We start from the raw sequence: 21,619 nt of genomic DNA, 5'->3' as shown, positions 1-21,619 counted from the left end.
ATATTCTTGATCTCTGGAAAACGGTTGTGTGGCAGTTCGGCACTGCCACCACGGCCTTGTCATTTTCTCTCAATTTCCATTTCCGTTTTCTGTTCTGACTTTCTCTTCGACTTTCGCTGTTCTTAACTTTTTCTTCTAATGCTTTACAATTTCCTGCCTATTCTTTCTACATCCTGTCCCAAGGATTGGCACGGGTCTGGTCATCGTCAGTTACATCTGGCGGCCAGATCCGCGCGAGGCTCAGGACAATTTTCCCCTTTTTACTTTTTTCACTTTTCTCTCTGTTCTGTCCGCTTTCCTCTTCGTTTTCCAGCCCTCTTTCGATCCATCTCTCTTCCTGTTACTATCTCTAGTTTGTAAGGTATAAGAAGGGATGATGTGAGGGCGCGAGGACAGTCGGAGTCAAACTGCTGTAGTTTACGCTTCATCGTGATAATAAACCAATCTTTAGTTAACCACATTTATGTGTCTCTTGATTAACCACCTCAGTTGTTACCGCTAGATGAACGGTCTCAATTTCTGAATGAGTACCTCAACTACCTCTTAGATCCTCGTGTTCTTGTGACTCGATGCCAGAGAGAAGTGTGTCTTCTGCTGCTTTCGCAGCTCCTTATATATCCGCCAGTCGGAGTTTTCGCATGCGTAGTGTCTTATTTCTAATGGCGCACTTATTCTGACCGTGAATGTTTTAGATGAAAACGTACAAAATACGTTATATTTATATTAGATTAAAATATATGATAAAAATATGAATTAAGTATTTAAACTAATAAAACATACACTAATAGATAATAAAATAATATTAATAGAAAGAGAGCGAAAATAAATACAACGGGGGAGAGAGAGAGAAAGAGATGGCGATAGTTAGAGAGAGATAGACTAAGGTAGAGTAAGATGGAGATGGAGTAGGCCATGGGGCGTTACATCAGTTTTTAAATTTTCTAGAACTCATAATTGCAACAACATGCATCCGTGATCCGTGGTTGCTGTAAGACACGCATGCGAATGAGCTCGATTCTGCCAGTACATATGACTATTATGACGGTGCTCGCAACCATTATTTCCATACTATATTATTTCCATTTTTATCTCGAAAACGAGAAGAGAGCAACAATTTTTTCTTGCGGATTGTTAATCTGTACATCAAAGCAGATGATATAGACGATATTCATTCAACAGTGTAATTTCTTCAATCAAGTGAAGATAATCACTAATCACTCACGTAACAAATATAACTTGAGGTGTGCGAGAATACGATAATGTCGAATACCTGATGTTAAAGCATATTGAGGAAAAAAATCGGTCAGATCGAGTCGAATTCTGGACAGTATCTGGTGACCCCAGAATGTCGTGATTCCGGAGAATTTCAAAAACTTGAATTACACTTCGAGATAACCTTTAGACCGTTTTTAAATATGATTTGAGGTGTTCCGGAATCCTATATCTTATCAAATTATGAAAGATAAAATACATCCAAGTACTGGCGTGATATTTTATTTTAAATTTGCACATAAGAATGATAAATGTCCAACATGTTTATAACTCGTTTCCCTTGTTGGTTTAGTGTTACAGCAAGAAAAACATAACCATACACTGTCTTCAAATAAAATATATCATTTACAGGGTATACTATTTTTGCTTTCCCAGATAGCACATGACGTCTTGAAGACATCTCTTTTATGTCCATTTTATGCCTGAACGTCTTCCGACATAAGTGGAATATCTTAAAACACATCCGACAGTGTACGTTTTAAAAATTTCCGAAATTTACCTACATGAGACCTCTTAAAGAGACACTACGTGGACGTCTTAAAGACTTACACTTTTGGACACCTTAAAGATGTCTATTTTTTATCTTAACGACATATAGACGTAATCTGGACGTCTTTAAAACGCCTTATGAATATCATTTAAGACATCCAAAACATAGACTGATTTGTAACGTCGGACGTTTCAAAGACATCTTTTAGACTTCTTTAGAACTTTATTGGATGTCTTTAAGACGTTTTTAAGACGTCTGTATGCTATATGGGTTGTGTTCTATTTTGTACAATTTATAACATGTCAGAAATGGTCGTATTAAAAAAAAGCCATCCTGAAGTTTAATTCAGGGCTTTGAAATTCTCAGACAATCCTGATATTATTAAGTCACGATACTTTCAGGAATCTGATCCGATTTTAAAATTATTGACCCGACTCGATCCAATTCGATTCGACATTTTCGAGTTTTCGCAGACATCTGGATATCCACAACCTCTCTTGAAAATTTCTCAATCCCTCTTGAAAGTAAGACGTTCGTTAAGGATATTGTAATAAGTTATCACCAAAGTAAATGTCGCAATACATACAAATGTCCCAGTAAATGAACAACCTAAAAATGCATGTGATACTTAAAGTATGACGTCCCAGTAGCTGAGTGTACTATTTTATTGTACTATTCTTTGGTTCGATTTTACGTTACAATTTAAGTTTAAAAATTTTTAATTAAAATTAAATGAAATTAGCGTTAGTGTTCAGTTACCGAACATTAATTAGATGTACTTTAGAATCTAGACATTTCTGTCACAGTTATTTGGATGTGATGTAAGAGAGGGACCCTGAGCCACAAGCTCAAGGTTTCTGCCTTACCGGACAATAAAAATTTAATCCGATAATAGAGAGAGGAACATTTTCTTGACATTTGATATAGTTAGTCTTTTGCCTCATATAATTTAGGCTTACATTTTCTTGAAGATGGGATTAATCAATGGAATATTGAAAATGCACAAATTGTTTCTCTTGTTCAACATCACAGACTTTTGCTCAAATTTTATGAAAAGCTTCTTATCAATGTGTGTATAGTAGAACGTCGATTATTGGAATTAATAGAGAGACCAAAATTTTCGAATAATAGAACCACTTTTCCTATACTGCATTTGTTTCTTCAGTAAATCCTTGAGCTTTCTCGCATATCACTAGCTATGATATACATATTCTTTTGTCATCTTTATAGTGCAGAAACTAGTGATAAAGTGCAATATCCAAATCATTATTTTCTGCCAGTTTTAAAATTTGTCGGGTATTACCCGGTATCAAATAAATTAACATTCGGTAGGTAATTTTCAATTTATTGCTTTTTACTTTTTATACCAGTAATCGTTGATTTATCAATACCATATTCTTCTGTTAAGTTTGTTGCACACTCACCATTCTTCAACTTCTTTATGATATCACACTTTGTTTCAACTTATAAAATTACTCATTTCTGTTTTCACAATATTTTTTAGCACTATGAACACTTAGAATATAAATATCATATTATAATATTGTGAAAAGATTTTGTTGAATGGTTAGCTTCATGAATAACTTCATAAATACTACATGAATTACATACATATGTTGTTGGATTATTGATTACACAGGGATTTATGCCACAATAATTGTCTATATTTCGAGTATGTCGAGACACACTTTGCCAATCACAGTCAACAAAACAGCGGTCTATTCGCACGTGTAGTTACAAACAGAGTGCCTGTTTGCTCACACATGACTCATCACAATGAAAAAAATGTATACTTCTTACTAACTCCTATCAGTCGATAAATTAGAGTTCTCTATAATATCCAACACTCCCACGTAATCGCTACATCTTGAATTCTAAACCTAAGCCTTTTGCTAACTTATTGTGTCTGTCTGTCGTTAACAATTTTGTTAAGATATTGCCGATCATTTCCTTTGTATTCACATAGCATACTTTTACAATTCCTGACTTTACTGTTTCTCGTACGAAGTGGTTTCGTACGACTGTACGGCATTTGTTCGCTCGTCCACGCTAACGCCGACTGACTATCATTAAACACGGTTATTACAACTTTTCTATTTGTGATCTCATACACGAAATTACTTAAAAATTTTGCTTGCTTGCAAGCTTCGGAGAGTGCAATGTATTCAGCTTCACTCGTTGAAATTGCTATCGTCGCTGGGTTTTTGCGTTGCCATGTCACAGCTCCCTCCGTCCAATAGGAAAGCGAATCCGCTGTATGATTGTCGATCTTTGATATCGTTTGCATAATCTGCGTCCCCAAAACCAGACTCGTACAGATTGTTTTAAACCATATATCGCACGTTTTAACCGACAGACTTTGTTTTTGTCGATCATAAAATTCTTCGGCTGTTCCACATACAGGGTGTCCCAGAATAAGTGTAAGTCCCGAGAAGGGGTGATTCCTGGGATAATTCTAAGCAACTTTTTCCTTAGCGAAAATTTCTTCCGAGCCTTCGTTAACGAGTTATTAATGAAAAACATCGACCAATCAGAGAGCGCCTATATCAGACGGACGGCTGTCCGGTGACAGGGCACAAGCTACGCGTAGCGTTCACTACTTGCTATGCTCGAGTCTTGTACAAAAAACTCAAGATCTCTACGTTATTGCTCAATTTCTCTTAAACTAATAGATGGAAAATTATGAAAAAAATCACGAACACGTTAGCTATCGCGACACATATTATAGAACTTTTTCAGATTTTTAAATTAATTATCCAAGTTGTGAAAAATAAAAAACGACGAAAAAGAATTTAAAAATGCCGATTTGGTAAAGTAATGCCATAGTAAAAAAATAAAAAGCAATGTTTTCGTAGTTCCTACGGATTGTACGTTATTTTACTGTATATCAAAACATTAAAAACTGTACAAGAATTGTTGGTAGGATTTATAATAACGCACTTTATTGTTACACTAATAACTACACATAAACTAAGTTTCTTTATCGAATAATAGTTTTAATAACTAAAATGTAATATATCCTTGGTTACGCGACGCATGGTTACAACTTCACTGTCGATTCGCACGACTTCTCTTGCGTGATCATTCACACTCACACCATCAAGAATACTTATTTCATAATTAATGAACGAAAATTGGACGTATTAGTTGCTGTAATCAGTAATCGGCATGCATTTTATTACGGCACACACACAGCAATCATCCGGTGTTTGTTTCTCTCTTCCTCAATTTCCATAAACCTCGAAACCGCGTTTCGAGTTGGGAACAATAAGTTGAATAAAAAAATAATAAACATTGTAATTGTAGTAAGCCAAGGGTTTAACTGTACATTAATTTTCTGTTTTCTCTTCCCAGCTGAATGCAAGAATCACAACATGTTCCCGACCGAGTTACAAATCAAACGGGATCCTGGATTGAATAGAACTATCCTCAGTGAGTAAACAAAACACTACCACTGTTTCTGACTTATTAAATATAGCTGTATTTATTCTGGTATGATTTCGGATAACCACTTACAAAAGCATCCGATTTGTTTACTTTCGATTTTGACATAGTTTTATAAAAGGGTAATATAAATTCATTACGAATTGTAAATGTAATATAATATTATAAAAACATAGAACTAATTTTTGGTATTTCTGAGATTGTTAAGTGTAATAAGTCTAATATTAAGTCTAATTATAATATTTTATAAATATCTATATTTTGGTATACTACAGAAGTATATCAAAATTAGTGACAAATAGATAGATTGACGTATCCTTCACCAGTCGGGATAACGATATGCTCTTATATTTAACTGCTTGGATACCAGTTTAATTTTAACGAACTCTCTCTAGATATCTGCTAGCTTATATTTAATTTTCATAGAACGAGTGCGAAGACACTTCAGATACAATAACAAATGAATATTGTCAACTGTTTAGTCTGATTATTTGAATTTATTCGAACTAAGACGTTTGTTATCATTTTTGGAAGAAGTCTTCTCTCTCATTTGTATCATCGCAAAAATGTATTACAAATAAAGAAGAACTATAGAAAATGGTCTTTTGCATTGCTCTTCACGTAAGAGGAGATTCCGATTTAGAAGGCTACAAAAAGGGTCATGTTTAAGATTCTTTCTATAACAAACTAAACAAGATGACAATCTATGGTTTCCAGCTGTTCATTATGTATCTTTTGAGAATATAAAAATTGTATACATTTCTATTTTGTATGCAAGTATTAATCATAGAGATATCACGGTATCTGTGAAATACCTGCTGAAAACTGAGCAAAAAATTGTGAAAATTAAAAAAAATTAGAAACAAATAATTTTCCTCCAAAAATTTCTGTACTATTCGTATTGTTATTACATGTTTAAGCTAAAATAACTTCTAAGAAAATACTTAATCAGACACCTTTTACAGAATATCATCAGTATCACAATATCAAATTTAAATAAACGTTGCAAAATTATAAACTCCAAAATATGTAATCATGAGCACTATTTAAAATTGTAAAAGTAAAGTAAAAAGTAATAGCTACAACATATACTTGTAACGTGTATATAGTCTAAATTATGTGAAACAGTGTAAATAGTATGTAAGAGTGCATAAATAGTATGCGATAGCATGTAAGCATGAATCGAACTATGAAAAGTAGTCGCGAGTACGCTGCATCGCACTCGCTGCACCGTAGGTAGCATCATAAAACTTTTGTTGCTCAAGGAACTAGCTTCATTTTTTGCTATAAAAAGGGCTCAGAATCGCTAGAAAGGACATTCTGATCCCAAAACACCGACTGCACCTACAACAAGCTATACTCAATCATCCTAACCTTCAGCAGACCACCAAAATCTCATTACAGAAAAACCTCTTCCTATCTATGTACATGGAAATATTAATTTCATTAAATTCATAGACGTCCTTGAGAAAACATACGGAAAAGACTTTACAGCAAAAAATTGTAACACCAAATTGAGGATTAATTTCCAAAATGCTCAGACTTTTAACTCCTTCAGAAAAACTTGCTCTGAGGAGAACGTTGAATTCCATACCCACTCCCTAGGTTCAGAAAAGATACTCACGGTAATAGTGAAAGGACTACTAAAATTCCCAACAAGCAGAATACTCAATGCAATAAAAGAATCAGGACTAGAACCCATACAGTGTACTGAACTTCCACTAAATACTAAATACCCCATATACAAAATAACATTTAAATCTGGCACCACTCTAGTACAAGTAAATAAAATTAGATTTCTGGAAATCCTTAGGGTTTACTGGGAGAAATACGACTCACCCAAAGGATTCATTCAGTGTAAACATAAATGCGTTAAATGTGCAGGAATGCACGACTTCAGAACTTGCACAAAATCCAGAGACACTCCTGCTACCTGCGCAAACTGCAAAAGCCTCCACCCAGCTAATTTTAGCAAATGTTCTGCTTTAACTGCATTTCTTGCTAAAAGAAGAAGAAGCATGCCTTTCCTAAACATCAACACACACAAGACATTCGAAACCAATACAAGAAACTCATAAAGTTACAGCTGCTAACATACCCTCCGCCACCAACAACTTTAACTATCACCAAACCCCCGAACACATCAATGACATACTGCAGGAAGGTCGGCGGTGAGGTCCTCGAAAGAAAACCGCTAGGTGAAGGTAACGAGAAATATATTTAGCACCTCATGGCGGCTGAGATCGAACGACGACTGCCTTTGTCTCTGCACGCCTAAGCCAGGACTCGAAAACAAAACAAAAAAGACTCGCTGCTCCCGATCGCGCTCGGGCTATCAACAAAAATATATCATCTTCTGTAACGCTAGATGGCACGACAAAGGTCGTGCCGCCGTGCGATTCCGCGCTCGCACTCTTACAATACTAAGAAATATTCACAGTATAAATTCGACAACAGACCTGAACATATTCCTAAAAATACTAGAACTCATACAAACACACTATTCAAACTGCACAAATAATCTGGACAGGGAAAAAGCCACCATTCTCATCATTCAGCAACTCGATGCCCAGTTTAAATAACTTCCCTGCTAATTTCATGCTGTGGAACACCACCAGTATAAAGCCAGAACTTATTGAATTTCAACTTCATTTAGAATCCAACTACATAGCTGTTGCGATTTGATCGGCGAGAATATGTTTAGTTGGAGTTATCCGCTGATCCTCGCTTCCTTGGTTTCAATTAAGAGACGAAGGATAGTTGAATTTGACTTTTATTTTGATGTTGGGACAGAGCTTCTGTCTGTTTGAAGTAGATAGATTGATTGCTTGATTTTGATACATTTGTAAAGGCTTTTATATATTTTCGTGTAGTTTAAGCTAACCAATCAAGAAAAAGCAGAATTCTTATTGGTTTGGGTCTAGCTTTCGTTGTCGCATTGTCAGGCCGCGGAAAAACCTGACCTACGAGTGAACAACTTAATTACGGTACGGTTCGGCGCAGCGCGATGGTGTACAATTTTATGGTGTTTAGTCGAAATGTAATAAAATGGCTTTATAGCGGTAAATAACAATTCTTAACAGATGTTTGGAACTCTTTCAAGTTTCAACAATAGCTATAGCCTTCATTTCAGAAATCTGGCTATGAACAAATGATCCATGTGGCATTAGAAATTATAAAATTATCAGGGCAGACAGACCCCTAACGATTTGCAATTCCGAACATAATATCGGTATTCATCAAAATAAAATCTAACCCCACACTAGTCATTGGAGCAGGATATCCCCCCGCCAAATATAAAATTTTGTCACAATGATCTTGACATCATCACCTCCCACTCAAATCCCAAATATTTCCTAATAGGAAGAGACTTCAATGCTAGACATCAATTCTGGAACAACACTTCAAACAACAGAAACGGAAACAGTCTCAAAAAATATGTAGAGAACGAAAATTACAATAATATTAGCAGTAACACATTCACTTACTGGCAACCATATAAAACCAAGTCTAACATTGATATATACCTCACCAACATCCTATACAACTACAAATGCTGCACATCAAATCACCTTCCAATATACCTCCAAATTTTCACTTCAACACAAAACACAAATAGAAAGCACTCTGAAATCACAGACTGGAAAGCATACAAAACAATGTGTAACAATTTTAGCATCAACCCAGACATCTGGACTAATGAAGAGATTGAAACTAAAATAAAAATATTTCAGGACGGAATAAATACTGCATATAAAAAAGCCGCAACTACAATAGCAAACCACCAATACAAAGGAACAGAAGATAAGTAACTAACTCAACTTATAAAGGATAGAAACAGAATGAAAAGAAAATACCAAAAAACAGGAGCCCCTACTATAGATTAGTGAGAAACCAACTCGCCTCAAACATTCAAAAACAAATCCTGACACTGAAAAATAATATTTAGCAAAAGAAAACTAGCTAAGATACAAAAATGAGACAATACCTTACGGTAAATATACAAAACCATTGGAACTAACTCACAACATATCCCCATGCTGCAATCTGACAATAACCAACCAATTTACTCAGACAAAGACAAAGCTGAATTGCTTACCAAACATTTCCAATAAGCGCATGATAGAACACATGATGTAACATCCTCATTTGAATCAGAAGTCAACAGCATGTACTCTCTCATACAAAACCTACAAATAGAACTACATACCCCCTCACTCAGTCCAATAGATATCCACAACATTATAAGAAAATTACCAAACAACAAGGTTTCTGGCCGTGACAAAATCACCACGATAAAGTTAAAAAACATCACCTGGAAATAGTATGTACAAATTTACTATATAATTAGAAAATCCGTACAAAACTATTATTTCCCCCAACACCTGAAAAATGGCAAAAGTAATTCCCATCAAAGAAGCCAAAAAACCTAATCATGAGCCTGAAAGCTATCGTTCCATTGGTTTGCTAAATATCCTGAGTAAAGTATATGAAAAGATAGCACTAAAACTACTCAATCAACACTTGAAGGATAACAAAATTCTACCAAATCATCAATTTTGGTTCATGGAACATCACTCCACTATTCAGCAATTTTAAGAGTTACTGAAGATATTACTTTTAAACTAAACAAAAATAGATCAGTACAAATGCATGCAGTATGGCATGATGGTTTAATATACAATTAATATACAGTTAATGGTACACGTTCAGAACCCATAACCATTTATGCAGGTGTCCCACAAGGCTCTATGCTAAAAACTAATAATAAAAATGGTGGGGGGGGGGGGGGGGGGGGGCATTACAATTAAATCTACTGCACTGGACACTTCAAAGCGTCGAGCATCCGTGGTCCTACAAGGAGATGTTACGGACTTCAAGTGTCAGATTTCAGTTAAACTTTTTTTGGTGAATCTAGACCAAAAATGTCCATGTTCGAGCGTTTGTGCGAATGGGCCTAATTTATAAAAATATTTAGTATTGAAATTTCATCGGATTAAGAATTCACCTCTAACAATCCGAGTAGATAATACCACGGCCATCTCGTATATAAATCATATGGGTGGTATTCAGCATCGAAAATTGAGAAATATTGCAAAAGCTATATGGATATTGCGTGAAAATCGTAATATTTGGGTGTTTGCATCTTACATTCGGTTACAGGAAAATACAATCACAGATATCGAATCAAGGCGACTAGAACTGGATACATAATACGAATTAAACTCGAGGGCATTTGAAGCACTATGTAAATCATTTGGGAAGCCCGAAATAGATTTACTTGCAAGTAGAGCAAATGCAAAATGTCTGAAATATATTTCGTGGAAGAAGGATCCAGGGGTGTTGGCTGTAAATGCCTTTACAGTAAAGTGGTCTCCTTTTTCATCTACGCTTTTCCTCCTTTCGCAATTATCCCAAGGATGTTAAGAAAAATCAATAAAGTAGAGTGTAGAGGCATTCTTGTGGTTCCAAGGTGGCCTATCCCAGGCATGATATCCGAAAGTCATGACAATGTTTGAGTCACAGCTTCTTGTATTGAAACCGGCAATTAATTTGTTGTTCTCTCCTAATAGAGAATCCCACCCGTTAGCAGCTCAACTTTCCCTGGTGGCAGGAATTTGATCAGGAAAGCCTTCAGGTTGAAGGAAATGTCACAGGAAACTACCACAATCGCCTTAGCATCGCTTAGTGAAGCGTCTATACTCCAGTACAATGTGCATTTAAAAAAATAGTGGCAATTTTGTCAAATCACAAACACAGACGCCTTCAATGCTCAAATTTCAAAAGTTTAAAAATTTGTAACGAGCCAGTTTGAAGGAGTGTCATATGGCTTTATCAATACGGTGAGATCGGCGGTAGCTTTGATTCTGGAACCTGAAATAGATCAAAATCATGCCAAAATATGATTTCACTTGGGATCCAAAGATAGTTTTAGATGTAGTTTGAAAGTGGTACCCAAACGAGAAGATATCAATGAAGAAGCTTTCACTAAAATTGGTAGCGTTAATGGCCCTTACTACAGGGCACAGGATGCAAACGTTGGCCGGTATTAATGTCAGGAATATTGTTGAAAAGGACAACATGTTGGAAATCAAGATTCCGGCACGAATAAAAACATCTGACCATAATAAGATGCAGCCTAAAATTGCTCAGATATGAGAAGGATCCTTCAATTTTTGCAGCATCAGTCACAGAGACGTATATTAAAAGAACAAAGAAATTACGAGGAAAGATGGTAAACTTGTTCAGTTCGTGAAAGAGCCCGTACAAAGCGGTTACTACGCAGATCCTAAGCCGATGGATTAACACGGTTTTGAAGAGAAGCGGATTCGATACGACAATTTTTTCAGCATACAGCACTCGACACACGTCAACATCGGCAGGGAAGCAAGCAGGAGTTAATATTGATGTTATAAAAAGGACGGCACGCTGGACGTCCCAGTCAGAAACCATTGCAAAGTTCTATGACAGAGGTATTGTTTACAGTAATAGTTTTGGCAAAACTATCTTAAGTTTGAAGTAAAAAAAAAAAAAAGAAGAAAAAAGTAAGTCTTAAACTTTTGTTCTTACTAAAAAGATATTAAAAAGAAATATATATATAATGCATACGAGGTTGGGTTTTTCTGCCGTATAGCTCTAAACATCTACGAAGTGATTTTCAGGAGGATGCGCGGAATACAATTAAACCATTAAACGAACTTACGCTCAAATAAATTCCATTTTTAACTTAGCAGTTAACCCAGGTCAATACGGCAGTCTTTTTCTTTTGGCTCTGAAATAATGAATGGGTTGAACGAGCCATGGCGGACCAGGCATCTCAACCGAGCATACGTTTTTTGTTTCTGTCTATAAACCTGTTGGCGATAACAGCATGTAGTAGGTTACTACGAAGTGATTTTCAGGAGGAAGCGCGGAATAGAATTATAATTTCACAATTTCTTGCGCCTTATAGAATGAAATCTTATTAATATTGTATCTATAGAAGCAGTTCAAAATGTGACCATTTTCTACTATTCTCCTTAAGCATATCTTTAGTATTTTCGGTAAACATTAAAATGCTCTCACTAATTATTGTACTATAAGTGATACAAGATTACTATCACTATGTAATTGTTCTAATAATTGTATGGACAAACTTTTACAAGTTTAGTTTTACTAGATATATAATTATTCGAAATAAATTTTGATTGAAAGACAGTTATCCATGAACACTGAATAAATCACTAAAATACATTTATTGATTTCAGATTACTCCAGAACGGAGGTATCATTCGCAATAATTAGCTTGTTTGTGATGATAATGGGCTTTTGTTTCTCCATCTACACTTTCCGTAACCCTCGATACATGTTCAAGCGACTGGCCGGTGGAATACACTTCATTAGCGGTAATTGTGACTTTAAGAGAACTAACAATAATCATTTGCCATTAAATATATTTCCATTGCCTGAACATTACTCACAAAGATTATTTAATAAGTAAAGACATAGAAATTCAAATAAGAAGTATAATGCTATGTGCAGAACTATAAGACAACATTCCTGTAATCTATACATACATAATCTCGGTCACACAACAAGGGAAGTTCGGTGAGTGTTAATCGCCGCTTTTAATGAAACTTTGTACAATTATTCTATGGTCTGCGACGTGACCGTCCCGCCGAGCCGCATTCGGCCTAGGACGGGCGTGCAGGATCCGGCCACTACGCGTCCCACACCTTGATCTTTCCGTGGGCGCGGAGAGGGGCGAGGTTCTTCAGACGTAGGGTGAGGAACGTATCTGGGATCTGGGATTCTTACACGATTTTCTTAGGTAATAAAAGATGTATTATAGCGAGAAACGTACAAGCGTTATTCGATCTGATTACACGCGCCGTATCGCGACACGTGGCCGCGGGCAGTTGCCCGTTCCCCGCTACAGCGATCGCGTAACAATGATTTTCGAGCGGCGACGAGGCTCAAACGCACGTTCGGCACGGGTAAGTGAACCGCCCAGGTGGCTGCTCTTACACGAGGTTACACCAGCAAGCCGACGATGTACCCGCACGCGACAACCGTTCGCTACGACGCCGCTAAGCCGCAGACTCGCCGTTTAGACGAGCCCGCAGGCTTCGAGAAACCCGCACGCGAAGGTTCTCTTCCTGTTACACGGCCTAGACGACCACCAGGAGTCGGCCCTCTCAAGATTCCGCTTACGAACCGATCTAATCCGAGTCAACCGGGGAGAACAATGGGAGAAGACTTACCACCTGCGACCTGATCAGCCTCCCGTACAAGAAGAAGGCCGAGATCGCTGCGTGCGGCAGGATCTCGGCACGCGACGCTTCCCCCACCGTGCCCCGATTGGCTCACTTGTGTCGCGCGACCTCGCGACCAATAACTATTGGTGCCGTTCGAATGTTGATGGTTGATTGGCAGGGCCTCGCTGAGTCCCCCTGGAACTCGTCTTGCGGCGTGGATCCGAGACGCAGTGTTAGACGTCGAACTTCCATCACTCTTTAAACTCATTTAAGTAGTTATGCATTTGCTTGCTTTTTGCATACTTATATACAACTATCAGCGGCACACAGAGTCCAGAAAAACAAGACGGAAGAATTTCGTAAAAACTTTATCTGATCACATTGTATTGCATAATTACGAAATCAATTTGCACCAAAGAAATAACATTATAAAGCTACTATCTCGTACTCACAGTCAGCTGTCTTCGCCTAGATGTCATAATATATTTAAACATTCATTCATCAAGATCGCCCAGATCGTTACGAGATTCCAGATGATTATTGTTGCGGAAAACAAGATATCGAAATTCATAAGTATCACATATGCGGAAAAACTGCAATTCTATGCTGTGCTTGGTGTAAAAAATACTTCTGTTTTAAACATTTTTAGGAAGAGTATCATTATTGTGAAAATTACGTACAATAAATACATGAATAAATAAACAGAATATAATCTCGGATTGTATTGTGGAATACTATTCCGTTATCGTAGACGGTGCGATCGAAATATTACACTATTGTCACTCCCTGATTGAATGTTTTTTTTTTAAATTATAAAAAATCATGGGTAAAATTAACTGATATTGCTATTTTTTCTCCCCTTTTAATTCTGTCTTCTTCGTCCAGAGTTGCCAACTACAATGCAAGTTTGTTATTCCATACACAAGTCATATGTATACAAAAACTTTATTGCATTATCGGTAGCATTCAAAGGTCAGAAAATAAGGTTTATTATTATTGCCGGGGCATTGTAACGAACAACGATAACGATTACACCCGAAAATCAGAATGAAAAATGTAATAATTGGATACTTACTTCAATTCACCGTACCAATAATGGCGAATATTACACTATACAGAAATGATGCAACGTTTTTGTATACAAGAAATAGAATAATTATATATTGCTATAAAACGTTGAATTCACAACAAAAAGCTCTTTATTTATCTGGAATAAAAACATTTTTTATTAGAAACGGGGGGGGGGGGGGGGGGGTTGAATTTTTATAAACAATTCGTTTTGTCAAGATTTTTTTGAAACCATCTTACAGGTCTTGAAAAAACAGTAAAACTTTTGTATACAACATTTTTTTATAGCGCTTATACTTTGTGAGCTATAAGCACCGAAATGAAAAGGGCGACTTGGATTAAAGGGGTAGTTTCTTCCTTAAAGATACGTATGGGTAGCTACTTTGTACGGTCAAATTCTTATGTAGGACCATAGAATAATTGTACAAAGTTTCATTGAAATCGGCGATTAACACTCAACAAACAACATAAACAAACAATATAATATAAATACAAGCATAAAAACAATGTAATATAAATCACATGGACCGTTCAAATTTTTACAAATGGATGGATCGAATAAAAAATGGCCAAACGGATGTTATCAATATGCGTCACTAAAGAGGATCACTCGTAATGTCAGCTCTAATTCTGAAAGCTCTTGTTATTAGCCATAGGCGACTCATAGTAGAACATATTACTGAGAATTGTTAAGTAACGTAATGGGTAAGCATAATGTGAAATATGCAATAGAGAAGAAACGACGAGGTTTGCAAAGAAAAGAGTGCTTTTTGAGAGTGTTCATATACGTAGCTACTGCACAATTAACGCTTGAAACTATCTAAAAAAATATCCAGGAAGATTCTATTGTATCCATCGCATATCTATATCTTGCCCTATCAGATTTCTTTTTGTCTGGCTGTCCGAAAAAATCATTATTTGAAGTCACGTTTTTCAGCAACGAAGAAATGAAAACAAATATGGAAAACTGACTCATTGTCAGCCTAAGCCTAAAGAAACAAAATTGACTTCTTTGTTACTGGCATAAAAAAGCTAATAAAGTGTCGAGACAGAAGAACATAATTATGCCAATAAATTATGATGAAAAATAAATAAATTATGACATTTATTGAGTAAACTATATGAAAACGGTCGGTTGTCTTTCTACTTATTAAATAATTCTCACATACGATAGATTATTTAAACATTTGCAAATCTGAGTAAACCAAATTTCTATTTTTTAAATTATTATTTCAGCTGCTTGCAACATGGTAGTAATACAAGTGCTGCTGTCTTCGATCGAATTCGAAGGTAAATATGTGAACGCTACGTTCCCAAAAGGTGCAATCATGAGGTACGATTTCTCTCTGATTCTCGCCTGGATCGTATTCCTCTGCAATTTGCTGGCGGGATGCGCATTCATGTTATTCTCAAGAAAGAGGAAGCGGGACAAGGCGCCCACGGAAGAAATCGCGATGGCAGATGAGCCAACCATCATCGGTCGCTGATCCTATTTCGTTTAACCTCTTTTTGCAATGCTAACGTAAACTGTCACATGTAAGAAAGACTACTTATAAGCTAAGAGATACACTGATAGAGATAAAAGACGCGTACGTGCAAGGAGTAGACAATCGTTTTAGGATTATGCTTCAAAAAGTGTTGTCAGGTGTAAAATCTGAAGACTTGCGTAAGATCAATATGTAGTCGACTTTTAGAATATCAAGTTCGAGTCACTCAGGGACTACAATATCTAATTCTTCAACGCGAACGGTTTTGAATTTTTGAGTTTCTCGAATTTCTAAGGCTAAAGAATTTCAGATTGTGGACATTCAAATATTCAAAACCCGTAATTTTCAAATATTTAGTGTACAAATTCTTAATATTATTAAAACTTTCTAATCTTGAATTTTCAAACTTTCGAATGTTCAAAGTTATCAAATTTTCAAATTTTTAAATGTTCGAAGTCTTTTTATTTATTTATTGTAATTTCTGGAACTTCATATTTATCCTATGAGTGATCCTTTAGTATAATAAGGATTAATTGAAAAAATGCTTGGCGAATTTTGTGATCGATGGATAAGGAATTAAGTGTTAGTGCACTTGCTTTGCTCTTTAGACTATTAAGGATGTTATGTTAATTGTGATTGAAGGATACTTTTCATCCGTGTCTTAAAATATTTGTCTTTTTACCTACAGTTACCTACAAAAACCTTACTCCTTTACAAATTTAAAAATTTTTATTTTTTTTAATGAGATATGCTTATTAGCTGATACAAAAACTATTTCTATGACTTAATGTCAGAAATACCATAAATAGAATAAAGACCTATTTGTGATTTTGAGCTGTAGTATCTTAATTTGTAGGGAAGACCAGATATAAACGTAACAATTAATGTTTTTGACTCTGTAACTTCTAAGTCTTATAGAATTCTTAAAAAGGTCGTACATTACAGTAAACTTACATTATTAAACAACATAGTGAAACTAAAACGTTAGCAATATATTACACTGATTTTTTTAAATAAGCCTTTTCGAAAAGTATGTCATTTGTTACTTTCATCCGTAAGGGTAGGCATGCAATAATATGAGATAGGGATGACAATAACACCCTATTTAAGTTTAAAAATTGAATTAAGTAATAGAAAAAATACTTTTGAAAGATATTTCTATTTCTTTTGAAGGTAAAAATAAGTAAAAATGTAAACTTAACATAGACTTTTAAGAAATCAGCCCATGATCTGTTTTTCTTTTACGAATATTGGGCATTCTGTAAACATTAGTTGCGTATTTCAGGATCACGTTCAAAAACTTAATAAGTTCATCTTTGTTGATTTTCTGTTTTTTATTTTTTTTTTATGTCATATGGTAATCAAAAGAGAATGCTTTCATTATATGTCAACGTTGAAAAGCTGAAAATCTTGATAATTTCCAAGATATGAATAACTATTTTCATAATGGGTACATAAGGTAATAACTTGACAATCCTATGTGTAATAGAAGAATAATTTCATAAATCAACGAGAAAGTCAAGGTTATTAAATAGTTTCTAATAGTTATATCGAAAAACGTTGACTACACTAATTGCATGATTCGTTTTTATTATTTTGCGATGTTCTGTTTCAAATTTCAAAGTAACTCGTCTATAAAATTTAAGAAATATGATTTCACAAGTTTTTTTCTTATTTTGTTAAGATAACATATCGGGTAAAGCAAAGAACGCAGAAGAAAGTAGAAAGTTAAAATTGTAACAACTTGTTACTTTTATCCCTACTAGCGGTATTTCTATCTATAAATTCAGTATCTATTGAATGCAATACAAAAAAACGTCAAAGGAGTTTATGAAGCCAGAATAAAAGAATACGTAATTAAAATAGACCCTACAAATTTACTTTTAATATACTATTTCAATAAAACGTTAAAATACGAAGAACTGGTTATTATAACGTATTGTCAATAAGTAAAGTGAAGAAGAAATGGAAGTAACATATGAAGAGGAAGATTATTTATTGGTTAACTGATATTTGTTTTACAGCGTTTATTATATTCGTCTCATATTAAGTTTGTCTCTGGTCTCCCCTACACTAAATCTTTATTATAGTCCAATAAGAATTAGCACCTCGAATATCTTTAACATTATGAAAGTAAAGGACAATTTTTCGAACAATAGTTATTTGAAACGATAACTGTCGTATGGTTATGATAATTTTCTCTATAGACAAAGACATACAAGTCTAAAAAATACATATTCAACATTGTACTTCTTATTGATCCACCCTACGTAACAAAAATACATTACCGTCATCGAGTTCGATCACGTTGGAATCACTTTTAAAAAAGGATAGAATGTGAATGTACTCTGATAGTTTAATACTCCACCTCCCCCAAGTGCTTTCGATAATCAAATAATGAGACCAAGAGTATATAAAGTTTACAGTGTATAATTCTGAAACACAAATTACCCAATATTCTGTTATGAATTATTGAACCCCATAAAAGGAAATAATCTCGAAAAAAGTAGTTTTGAAATTCACTCAATTAATGATAAATATGCTATTTTTCTACCACACTAGAGGATTGAAATTTAGGATATCAAATGGGACCATTCACTGTAAATCAAAGGAAGTCTCTTGTATTTTTTTTCCTGCTAAGATAATAAATTTCGAAGAGGAATAAAATTATACATACATAATATACTGGGTTTTCTTATAATACAAAAGTAGAATCAAAATCGATAAAACAATTTTATGCAAACAACATAATAAATGGAAGGATTAAAGTATAAGATCACATTATATTTTCTTACAGACTTCATAAAGTAATTGCAGTCTGTAAATGGTGAAAGATTGGTATCATACGTGTATCTACCACATCCCTTATTAGACAATTTTTTATTTTATTTATCGATATTACTTGAGCACAATTTTTAAAAATTGACCTGTTAGTTTAAAAATGACCACATTCTACACCTTATAATATGCAAAGCCAGTTAATAAGAATTGCCACCTACTGAACATTCTCTGGACCTGTGAAACCATAGAAATAAGAAAAAAGTATTTCCATAGAAAGTTATTTAGTACAAAATCAGCTATTGTATTGCTATGGCAACATTTTCATAGATGAAGTCATTTATTAGAGAGATATTCAAGAACAAAAGATGTATAAATTTTAAGGAAATCATTTTTTTTAATACACTCCATATTCTGAAAATATTTTTAACATACATATATATATATATTTCTAACAGCTATCTTTGAGAAAAGTACGTTTCATGAACTAATGATACCAAATACTTTCGATATAAATGAATAGTTTAATTATTGTAGATCGCTACATGTACAATAAAATTTTGTGAGCACAGCAATCTTGAAAGGAATCTAGGATCAGCAGTATATAATTAGGGGTGATAAAGGATTCTTCTCTAAGTTGCTGAGTTGAATTAGAACGTAAACCACAGAAGTCTTGGGATGATAAATACTTGGGTTCTTAACTTCTTAGTGCAATGTCTCGGCTTAAAAATTAATAGTAGCTCAAAAAGACACGAAAATTGTGTTAATTAGAAAAGCACAGGAGTTAGCAATATCAATTTTTGGGGGAGGAATAGTCGTCTCAAAGTTTATCTTAAGAGTTTGTGTTTGTTTCTAAAAACAAATGCAAAAAGAAAAGCTCCACTTCTATACAGGTCGTATTTTTGATATTCTCAATAAAAAACACATTGACGAAGAAAAACATAAGTTATCTAGTCAAAGAAAGCTTACGGTACAAAAAGTATCATAACTATTTATACATGTAATGCTAAAGATACTAAAGGTTTGAGAAAAACGACTTCATAGTCGAAACGATTACTAATTATTAATTAATCCTATGATTCTAATTACTGATGTTGTGATTTGTTGTATACTGCCGGTGCTGATCAAAAAAAAGTTTGAGACCCATTTATTCTATACAAGGTGTTTTTCAAGAAGAATGTTATGCTTACATGGTTCTTCAAAATTTAAACTTTCTTTTTGATCATCACCCTAAAGAAATAGACGAAAGATTTACTGCAAAAAAAAACTCAGCAGAACATTATTCTCGCAAAAACGTATATATTATCTACAATCAAACTATCGAGCCCTTTTATGTGATTATTATTTATACTTATAATTCTAGTCACAGCTATCGTGATAACGAAGTTACTTAACAATAACCATGGTAATTTTTCTAGAAAAGAGGAAAAAAGTGTATAATTGTTTTGAAAGAAAAATATTTCATACTAAAATAAGTATCTTTACAATTTTAGATAACCAAAAAAAAATCAATCTCTTCATCTCCCAAGAATCAGGGTGATGTAAATTAATGAAACTTCAATCTTACACTTTCTTGAACTTACATATCTCTGATTCTTAAAATCAGACGAAAGAGGGCTCACTAATGTTCAAGAAAGTGTTAAGTATCATTCATGATACAATACTGTATCACTTATCAACTTTCATACACTTATAAACAATATAGATATTCTTCTAAACAAATGTTTCGTCTCATAATTAACGTCATATCTCATTAATAATTGCAAATACTTAAATTTTCTAACATTTTAAGAACAATTTCACACTCGATTTACACAAATATTTAAAAAATTGCAACTGAATGTTAGCTAAGTAAGAAACTACTTATTAGACATTGTTTACATTACTATGTATAATAATGCATTGAACACTTTGTGGTTGAATTTCGAATTTATTGCCTTTTGAATTAGCGATAATGAGAATTAACGTTCGCTAATCATGCTACGGGTATTTTATTTCTTAAGGTAATCCATTTTAATTTACGTTATATTATGTACCTGAATTTAATGAACATTGGTGTAATTTAAGATAGAAAAAACGTTTTCTCAATTAATTCAGAGTACTAGCTGTATCGGAAAAATAATTCTATAGTTTGTGATTTTTTAAAGTATATTTTAAGGCAAAATAGTATTTCAAATTGTTATCTTTGAAATATACTGAATATCTACAATTAGATTCGTATCCCAAAAATTTCAATTTCATAATATCGCAGCAATGTTCTTATAATAGTCGTTCTTAATTTCGCAGAATAATGATTAGCAAATGTTTAATTCATCTAATGATAAGAATAAATTTCATAAAAGTGTTTGGTTGAATGTTCCTTCGCCTTTTGCTATTCAAGTATAAAGGTTCACACTTGTAATAAATGCTAAATAAAAGTTTCAAAGATTTATTTATTTATTTGCATATATTGTATAAATGAAATAACTGTGTTATACCATTGTATAAGTAATACCTAATTTCCAGGTATATAAAGTATTTAAATTTATAAATATGTAAACCATTTAAATTAGAATAATGGTTAATCTACCTAAAAATAATGATTATTCTAATTTAAATATCTTGCCTTCATGTTACCGCTATTTATAGTTGCATGCTATTTTTATTGCTAACATTGTCTTTTTATTCCTTATTATAAAACAGTATTCTGTTTACTGTATTGTTGCCAGTGTGAATCGATTTCAAACAGCTGCCCATACGTCCTGATAAAAGACATACTTTATATACATATGTACATGAACAAAAGAACAATTGTATCTACGTTTTTCCATGATCAAAATAAAGCGTATATCTATGAAAAGTCA

The 21,619-nt window shown here is 34.1% G+C and overlaps 1 protein-coding gene across 1 annotated transcript in view; it reads left to right on the top strand.

The window, feature by feature from the left end:
• The window catches only part of LOC143179994 (transmembrane protein 114), a 102,063-nt gene extending 80,444 nt beyond the window's left edge, over positions 1-21,619 (top strand). The window contains exons 4-6 of the mRNA XM_076379481.1: positions 5,117-5,194; positions 12,454-12,591; positions 15,748-21,619. Coding sequence (XP_076235596.1) covers positions 5,117-5,194; positions 12,454-12,591; positions 15,748-15,998 — 467 coding nt within the window. The 3' untranslated portion in view covers positions 15,999-21,619. The remainder of the gene's footprint in view (positions 1-5,116; positions 5,195-12,453; positions 12,592-15,747) is intronic.

This window comes from Calliopsis andreniformis, chromosome 5 (assembly GCF_051401765.1).
Source record: "Calliopsis andreniformis isolate RMS-2024a chromosome 5, iyCalAndr_principal, whole genome shotgun sequence".
In the NCBI taxonomy this organism is placed as follows: domain Eukaryota; kingdom Metazoa; phylum Arthropoda; class Insecta; order Hymenoptera; family Andrenidae; genus Calliopsis; species Calliopsis andreniformis.
The sequence above is the reverse complement of the archived record's forward strand: the minus strand, read 5'-3'. Positions and strand labels throughout refer to the sequence as shown.